The 9,691-nt window shown below is 29.0% G+C and overlaps 3 protein-coding genes across 3 annotated transcripts; 1 reads left to right on the top strand and 2 right to left on the bottom strand.

Annotated features, from left to right (window-relative positions):
- The first annotated feature begins 338 nt into the window (after window positions 1-338).
- Window positions 339-2,898, top strand: LOC100642223 (mannose-1-phosphate guanyltransferase beta). The gene is made up of 5 exons (XM_003399008.4): window positions 339-1,108; window positions 1,396-1,612; window positions 1,676-2,069; window positions 2,144-2,537; window positions 2,616-2,898. The coding sequence occupies exons 2-5, from the start codon at window positions 1,460-1,462 to the stop codon at window positions 2,782-2,784; spliced, it is 1,110 nt and encodes a 369-aa protein (XP_003399056.1). The 5' UTR covers window positions 339-1,108; window positions 1,396-1,459; the 3' UTR covers window positions 2,785-2,898.
- Window positions 2,840-5,456, bottom strand: LOC100652250 (separin). The gene is made up of 9 exons (XM_003399007.4): window positions 5,247-5,456; window positions 4,876-5,092; window positions 4,513-4,805; window positions 4,292-4,428; window positions 4,003-4,219; window positions 3,616-3,926; window positions 3,386-3,553; window positions 3,172-3,317; window positions 2,840-3,076 (listed from the first exon to the last, which is right to left on the bottom strand). Exons 1-9 carry the CDS (start codon window positions 5,454-5,456, stop codon window positions 2,931-2,933), a joined length of 1,845 nt encoding a protein of 614 aa, XP_003399055.2. The 3' UTR covers window positions 2,840-2,930.
- LOC100642344 (UDP-N-acetylhexosamine pyrophosphorylase) lies at window positions 5,342-8,650 on the bottom strand. Its single transcript, XM_003399009.4, has 3 exons — window positions 7,446-8,650; window positions 6,970-7,366; window positions 5,342-6,899 (listed from the first exon to the last, which is right to left on the bottom strand). The coding sequence occupies exons 1-3, from the start codon at window positions 7,919-7,921 to the stop codon at window positions 6,363-6,365; spliced, it is 1,410 nt and encodes a 469-aa protein (XP_003399057.2). The 5' UTR covers window positions 7,922-8,650; the 3' UTR covers window positions 5,342-6,362.
- Between the last annotated feature and the right edge of the window lie 1,041 nt (window positions 8,651-9,691).

Below are 9,691 nucleotides of genomic sequence, written 5' to 3'. Positions count from 1 at the left end.
CTAATAAATAACTTCTATTCATATATAAATATTTCAACAGAGATTAATTGTTCAAATTGCTAAATAAGATTACTATCTTACTGCATGTTTATACCTACATTTAAAAAAAGTCGCAATAGCAAAAAATATTAGGATGTAGTAAACAGGGAATAGACGAGTAATGTCTTTGCGTAATATTGCACACTTATTTTTTTATCAATCTTCTTGTTGAAATTTATAACAAAACAAATAAAAATCAGTCATAAATAGTCATAATACAATTATCTGTTTTTATTCTGTTTCTATATAAAAAATATTTACTTTGGCGCAAGCGCATAGAATAATATACTATACGTAAGGGATTTAGATGCGGTTGTCTTTCGCTGGTTTATTCATTCTTAATTTTGTGTATTAAAAACCAAATGAAATGAAAAATTTGTTTAATTCGCGTCGATTTTCGTCTTCTTTAAATGTAATTCGTTCAAGTTTTAACACTCAAATAATTCAACAATAATTATCCGCAACAAGAAACGTATTTGATACGATATTATTTTTTGTTACTAATCTGTATTAAAAATTGATTTCAAGGATAAAAATATCAATTAAAATTATTTAATTATATTTCCACAAATTAAAAGTAATTAAGTGTTTTTCGCTTTTACAACAATTATAACGATTTTAACTCTTCCGTACTTTTAAAAAATGAAGATTTTAAAAATTCTTAAAAAAGTTTATGTGAAACAGATTCAATAAAAAATATTCAAAAAATGAACTCGCCAAGTAAAGTGTATTTGTACAAATATTACGTGTACAAGTGACAAATAAGTGATAGTAATGGCGCTATTGTAGTTTATTACGGATGATAAGCATTACGTAGTGTAATGTTAATTGAAAAAGAAGTTAAGCCAATATGAATGATAGAAATTCTGATAAGAGTAATATCGTAAATGTAAAATATAAATCGATTAATAGCATTTGATTATATTAGTATTAAAAATTATGTGTGTATTCTTATCGCATACGTGTGTCGCTATGTACATACGTCTACGTGGTGTTTCAATCCTACGTGGCAATATTCATCAGTAATGATTGTTTTCTGCCTTTGCTCGTATCGATATGTAGGCATGAGGTATACCTTTCATTAATATTCTTTTTACTTCTACGAAAAAAAATGTATTTGTGTATAACAAATACTTTGCAAACGCATAATTAAATTTTTAGTACATTTTATTTTTAGTTACATTTTTATACATTTTATTATATTATTAATCAATTAGTGAATAAAGATATATTACAAATACAGTTTTTTTTAATCAAACTGGATATATTTCATTTAAATATTTATCTTCATACATAATTCTGTGTACAATTAAAGAATATATACATTTTTAATCTTCATTTTTAATATCTTTTCAGAATAAAATCTGCTTCCAAATGTGTTTTACTATGAACACATTTTAATTAGGATTATTGATGAGTGATGCAACGTAAAAGAAAGAAGCTAGGAACAATGAGAGCTGTAATACTTGTTGGTGGCTATGGAACCAGATTGAGACCTCTTACATTAAGTCGGCCGAAACCATTGGTTGAATTTGCTAATAAACCAATGCTTCTACATCAAATAGAAGCTCTGGTATGTTGCGATATCTCTGTGATACTTTAACTTTTTATAAATTGATTGCAAAATTACATTTAGGTAGCAACAAATGTGACAGAGGTAATACTAGCAGTCTCTTATCGTGCAGAGGAGATGGAAAGAGATTTGAGCGAAGAAGTTAAAAAGTTAGGAGTACATTTGATCTTTTCACATGAACCAGAACCACTTGGCACTGCAGGCCCTCTCGCGCTGGTACATGATCTGTTGTGTGCAGGAGATGAACCATTTTTTGTTTTAAATTCTGATATCATTTGTGATTTTCCATTTATGCAACTTTTGGAGTTTCATAAAAATCATGGTAGAGAGGGTACCATAATTGTAACTAAAGTAGAAGAACCATCAAAATATGGTGTAGTAGTCTATGAAGATGATGGAAAAATAGAAAGCTTTGTAGAAAAGCCACAGGAATTTATTTCTAATAAAATTAATGCAGGTATTATATTTTTAACACTGAATTCAAATATATTAGTTTCTTAATGTTTGGTATTAATTACTGTAATCTTATAGGCATGTACATTTTTAATCCAAGTGTCTTAAAAAGAATAGAATTGAAACCTACAAGTATAGAAAAAGAAATTTTCCCGCATATGGCTCGGGATGGAGAATTATATGCAATGGAACTAACAGGATTTTGGATGGATGTTGGGCAACCAAAAGATTTTCTCAAAGGAATGAGCATGTACCTGACATCTCTAAGACAAAAATCTCCAGAAAAATTATATTCTGGTCCAGGAGTAGTAGGAAATGTGTTAATAGATGAAACAGCAAAGATTGGGAAAGATTGTAGGATAGGACCAAATGTTACAATTGGCCCTGGTGTTATTTTATCTGATGGCTGTTGCATTAAAAGAAGCACTATTCTTAAAGCAGCTGTAATAAAAGAGCACGCATGGTTGGATGGGTAAATGTTAAAGCAATTTATAATGTATATAGATAGTGTATTTGTGTGTGCTTATAATGCAAAGTGATGTCATCATAGGTGCATTGTTGGCTGGAGAAGCGTTGTCGGACGTTGGGTGCGGATGGAAGGTACTACAGTACTTGGTGAAGATGTAATTGTTAAGGATGAGTTATATATCAATGGGGGTCAAGTTTTACCTCACAAGAACATTTCCAGTTCTGTACCGGAACCGCAAATAATCATGTGACCAAGAACAGTACTTTAAAAATACACAGTATAATGAACGACCAAACTACGAAACATTTTATAAATAAAATTTTTACTAGCTTTTTTAATTACATATAAATTGATGTTTAGTATATATTTGTTTGTATCGTTTTTTATATCTACAATTTAAATGAGCTTTACCGGTAGTCCTCGTACTACTATTGCAGCCGCGGTCATATATTGAGAACAGATGTCTTTAGATTTTGCTACTGCTCTCAACATTTCAGATTCTGTAGACACATTTTGGGAGCTTTTACAATTTTTTAGAAATTCTAATTATGAAAAATTAAGAAAAAAATAAATTATAAAATCATAAACTTAAAAAATAAAAAAATTAACAAGATACTTTATAATTTTTTATACTAACTTAGTGTACCCGCACACCACATATTAATGTCAACATCAGTCCATGGTCTATTTGATGGAGATGGAATCCAATTACTAATGAAATTCGTTGTCATTTTATCAGTATCAGCGTCCGTAACTTCCCACAACATACCAAGCACACAAGGGCTAACAATATAATATATAATACCAAGTAATACATAAATAACTAAAGTTATAAAAAAATTTATTTTTACCTGCTAGCTATTAAATACTGATTTGGGACTCCATATGGTGGATAACGTCCTCCTACTGTAAGTAATTTTACACTACTACAACCAAATAATAAAACAATTGATCTTACTCTGAGTCTTTCTATGCGTTCTCCTGGCAAGTATTGTATTCCATTGCCATGACCATTATACCTATGAAAAATAATAAATTATGAAAGTTAAAAAGATAAGATGATATTTAAAATAAACATTACATTAATATATCACGGTTAACTAGTGCATCTTCAAAAATTCCTTCTTGTGGCTCAACATTATACCAACTTTTCCAATCTGGTAACCAATATTCAATGAACAACCTCATACGTTTTTCCATTTTAGCCAAGTTACCAGAAGGATTGACTATACATGTACCCATATCATTTTTTGTATAAATTATTTTACAGCCATTCTCCATTGTACTTTCATGCTCTTTAAATAAAGCATATGCAATGTGCAATGATGGAAAACGAGTAACAGGGTGACATTTTAAAATTTCCATAGATTCAAATGGTATATAATCCATATGCTGTAAAATGTTATATAACATATACCAAATCACGAACTTTATTTTACATTTTACAAGAGTCATGCTCCAAACTTACTTCATCAATGACTAAAATTAATGTTTTTCTAATTGCATTTTTTAATTCTTCTATACAAGGTAGTTTCCCAAATATGGATAGTATTATGTTATCTGCCAGCTTATTATAATCAGGAAGTATATATTTTACCGCACGTGCTATTTCTTCTCTTGTGAGAAAACATGCTGATAATGCTACTTTTCTTAACAACCACTTAGATCTTTTTGTTATCTTTTTTCTATAATGCATAATACAATTAAATACATGTATGTCAAAAAATTGTTTAATTATTAATTTATTCTTTACTTACGAGTTTTTGTTATCAGATATTAGTTTATCAATCATTTGTACAGTAGCTGCTACTATGTCCTGTTTATTTATTGGATCTGCTATAAATAAGATTCTCCACTCTCGTAACCATCTATACTCTAATGCTTGAACAGCAGTCTACATATATGTAGGCACAGATATATACATTTGTATAGAGAAAAATTACTAAATTTACCAAAATTATGTTTATTATATAAATACCTTCATACTTATATTTTGCCTTTCTCTCATTTTCCAATATAATTCATTATTCGCATAAGTAGCTTCTAATTCAGACCTATTATTAGAAAGTAATTTCTGAATTTCATAACAGATATCATACGAAGAATCTAACTTTGGTTTTGGTAATGTTATACAGAAGGGTTCTGTTTCTTTGGTCCCTGTTGGCAATATGGTAATATGCATTTCATGCATTGCATGTGGTTCAGTTCTATTATGTTTAAATATATCTCCTAGAGACCTATACTGTCCAGTGATTTGAATCATATACCATTCTATATAAAAAAGAAAGATTTATAACAGCTTTAATACGTTCAATAATATTTAAATATTTTATTTTCTTACCTTTGGGTAGATCAAAAAGTTTTGCCTTTAAATTATCAACTCTATTTGTATCATTTATATTAAATCCAACATAAGAAGCTTTAAGTCCAGAAGATTGTTGTGTATTTAAGATTGATTCACGCATTTCTGTTTTCACACTTCTATGCAATATTTGTTGACGAAGTATCACTGCATGTGACTCAATTAAATGAAATATAGCTTCAAATTCATTACCAATCTATAAACAGTATTTATAAATTTATCAAGGAATACTTAGTTCTATATTGTTTATGTGACTTTGTTAAATTATTAATCAATAATTACTTAATTTTTATATTATTAAATAATTATATTCATTCTATTCATAATTATAAATAAAATCAATATAATACCTTTAAATAACAAAGTGCCAACATTTTGTTGAGATTTGCATATTCGACACTTCCTATGTTACATTGTACCTCTGTGAATAATTTTTCGATATTCCTTTTCACATCTTCTATGAAATTAGTTTCTTTAATATCCGATGTTTTTTCACACTTGCCATCATTTAAATGACATTCGTGTAAAATTTGAAAAATTTCGTCCATGTTAATACACATAAATCACTTTAAACATATTAACTTCTTTACCTTTTAGCGCTTTGAGGCATTAGTTGTAAGTTTTAACTGTTATTTCAAACGATTCAAATTCAAATGTGACTAACGACGAGAATACTAGCTTATGTGTATGTATATATATACGTATACATATTAGGTTAGGGAAGAATAATAATAGAGTATCAATTATTTATAATTTTTATGTACTCTTTTTCAAAATAATTTTACATTTTGAACTCCCATCCTATATATTTAAGAAAATATATGTATTTAAATATATATATCTGTTTAAATAAAATATTTCATGTTCCAAAAGATCCGAAATAATCATGAATATACATAAGCAAGACATATCAGCAAAATTCAGATATTAAGTGACATTTGAAAGGCCATAATTCGTGTAATATATATAAATTTTATTTATAAATTATATTTTTACATAGATTATATATAAATATATAAAACTTATATTACTATTATGCTCCTATTCTTTTATTATATTTGTACCAATCATACAAAATTGATGTAAATGCATAATGCCAAAATACATGAATTTTGTTACACTTTCATCACATTACATTAATTTTTATAATTTTATGATACATATTTTATAATTACATGATTCAGATAAATTAATATAATAATTAAGTCTGTAGATTTTTTTAATATCTACATATGTGAACATACTTGCGCGCAAGATATATTTCGTTTTCTTCCTATTATAGAAGCTTATGCATGTGTACGTAATACTTTCGTATTTTACTGTTATAAAATTTATATAAGAATGTCGACAATTTTTATAGCTAAATTTTATCATTAAATCACAGAATACATTCTCATGGTAGTTTAAAGACTCTTAACAAGAACAGTATTGTAAAAAGGTACAAAAGCAGTACATATTGAATTTTGTTATTCCAATACACACGGTCCTTCTAATGATAGCCCCATTATGTGATTTAAATTTTCTCCCGCATAAGATAATAGAGGAGATATTTCTACATCATTTGCTACAGATGTAGCTCCAGCATTTAACAGCCACTTTTTATGTATTTTAAGTACATCGTTTCGCGCAGTACTTGGACAATCTTGGCCAACGGAATCCGCATTTTTTAGAGGACTAAAATCTTCTTCGCGAATTCCTTCCCAAACTGATAATTGTTTCGCGAATTCGAATACATCAAATACGAATTTCTCGATTTTAAAACCATTCGGAGATTTGGGTTCAATTCGATTTCCATTTTCGTCGATATACGGAATTTTTTTTTTAGCAGCATGAAGTACCATTTCCTTTTCGTGATTTATAGCAACATCATGCAGAAAATCTACGGTGAAATAGTGATTACATATATTTGCTGCATTATATATTAATTGTCCATCATCTGAACGCAATTCAGCAGTCTCTTTTGAAATTTCACTATACTCTACAACTTTGTAGATACCATCGACCTACAATAAAGATGATAAGTAATTAAATAAAAATGATGTCATAAATGATTGAAATATCTTATAAACGTACTTTACACACAACTCCTACTGACTCATTCGGAGAAGATTTTTCTATAACTTTAACTCCACAATCAGTGCATGAAGATAAGCAGTATCCTATAAAAATGGGATCTGCCACTTTTATCAAGATATTATCAACCGAATGAACATGAACACTGTGAATTCCATGTTGTTTCATATCATCTAATATTCCTTGCACCTTTAGAGCTCGATACAATCCTCCATTTCCATCAGGTGCCTTCGAAATTTTATATTTTTTATCCAAAATGATTTTTCCATCCAGTGTAAAACATGGAAGCATACCTTGTTTAAAGGCTTTAACATTCTTTTCTTTCAGATCAAAATAATTATGTTTTTGTAGGAAAGATACAGTTGTTTCATGAGTAGCTTCACTAGTTAATATGTACCTAGAAATAAAGGCAAGTATTAGTTTATTTAAAGTACAAACTTTCACATATTTGATTCATATGAAGGAAACATATGTACCATTTAATTTCTCCATCTTTTCCACATTCTTTTTTTGCCATATTTTGTAAACGAAGTATTCTTTCTGCCTGCAGTTGGAAGAGAGATTTTCCAGAAGGTAGACCCACATTGTACATACCCTTAGGATAAGATACACCTAGCCTAGTACCCTGGCCACCAGCCATTAACAATACAGCTACTTTTCCATCTGCTATTTCTTGCAGTCCCAATTTTTCATATACTCTTAATTGCTCTTTATCTGTGATTTTCAATGACGCAATATTTTCTTTAGGAATCGGAGTCACCTTGTCATCCAACATATTCTGCATACTACTCGATGCATGTACTGCATTGACAAAGTATGATGTTACATCTGCCAGGTCTAATTCAGATATATCTTGATAAAGATTCTCTCTCTCCTTATCTGACAATTGGTCCCAAAATTTTAACAGATGTTCCTGATTGCATTCTATCAGCTTCTTCTTAAGAGACTCCATGTTCACAAGGTCCACTTCTTCGTTTGACAGCCGCGTATGCAACAATAGCAGTTGATATCAATCGCGTTATTTGAAATACTCTTATCAATAACGGTAGATAAATTGAAAGATAGCTGTTTCACTATATCTCTCTGTCCGAACCTGACCTTAAGTAAATAGATGAAAATAAGTAGACAACGAGTCGAGCAACAGGTATTTGACCGCGACCTGTAACCTATCCCAACTCATAGGTAAAGCGGGATACGCCTTTACTTTCACGATTCCACGTAGCACGTTCAGCTCGATTTCTCTTATCGGCCCCTCTCGCCCTTCCAGCTTGTCCAACTATTCCCCTTTCCTTTTCCAGCATATTTTGTTTCCACGGACGAATGCCGACCGTGAAAGATCATATTCTTTTTTTTATATTTCTTTCACCGGTCAAGAATCGACCGAACGCTCAGAGACTGTAACCTTTTCGTATGGCACGCTGGTTCACCGGTACTAAGTACCGACTACCGAGTCTTATGTTAACTAAAGTGTTGTAGGTCTCACGTGATTAACCTTTTTTGTGAATACAACTGAAAGTTCTTTAAAGAATCTTGATACGAAGTATATTAATAAAACAAACGTTTATTTTAGTAAAATTAATTTATTATTTCTGTACCGCTCTTTCCAAATAGTGGATATTATAGTTCTTTCCTACTTTCTCTATTAAGTATGTTTTATTACTACCATACTTACTATTATACATATACCAATAACTATATCTATATGTATATTTACTGAATCAAAATGACTATGTAATTCGTAATACACTTAACATAATTTTTATACTTTAGTCACTCTAGTATTAAATTAATATTTGATTAAAGTTAATTTTTTATCTTCTATATTTGCCTATGTATGTACATATATGGAGATAATGGAGAACAGAAATAGGAGCATGTTCTTATATTGCAAAATAATTCTCACAAAGGATTAAAGGAACTAAAAATTCGTAGATCTTATGAAAAAAAGTTTTTAATTGGAATTCATGAATACAAAATGGAAATAAAGGAAAAATACGAAGAAAAGATAAAGGATTACAATCACTTCTGATGATTAGATTTTATGGAAAATTTTAATTAATATAATTACATTATACGCAAAAGTATATTGTGGAATGTATACAATTTAAAAAAAATGTAAAATATCCAAAGCAACATGTTTGTTATGATATTTAGAAAATGAAACAAATCTCTAGTGTTCATAAAAATTCAAGTTTGCATAAATATCCATAGTCGATTGGTGATTATATTGAATTATTGAATGATATTCAATCCTGAAATTTTTTTTACTTAATAAAAGATATGTATATATATAATATTGATTAATATCGAACTATAAAAAATATACACATTTTGCATACACATAATTTTTTATATCTTAATTATTTATTTATTTATGTGGTACAAAATTTTCTTATGAAATTAAAAAGAAATTCGCGAGCTGAAAGATAACGAATAAAAAGAATGTAACGGAAATTTAGCGTGAAATGTGAGATTTTTTGTTGTTAATCAGTCGATTATCGGCGTGTGCATAAAAATTGAAAATACTTGAATTGTTTAAAAGTGCACTGAGTTATGTAAAAATATATCAAAACATATCTTAACAGACTGATTCCTAAGATTTTTACGATTTACTAGGAAAATGTAAAAGGACATAAGTAACATATGTATTTTCATCACAGACGAGTATACAGACGACTAGTATTAATCAATGATTTTTATATTATTTGCAACAGTCGATAAT

The sequence above is a fragment of the Bombus terrestris genome, chromosome 11 (assembly GCF_910591885.1).
Source record: "Bombus terrestris chromosome 11, iyBomTerr1.2, whole genome shotgun sequence".
Taxonomy (NCBI): Eukaryota; Metazoa; Arthropoda; class Insecta; order Hymenoptera; family Apidae; genus Bombus; species Bombus terrestris.
This window is presented reverse-complemented; position numbering and strand designations above follow the sequence as displayed.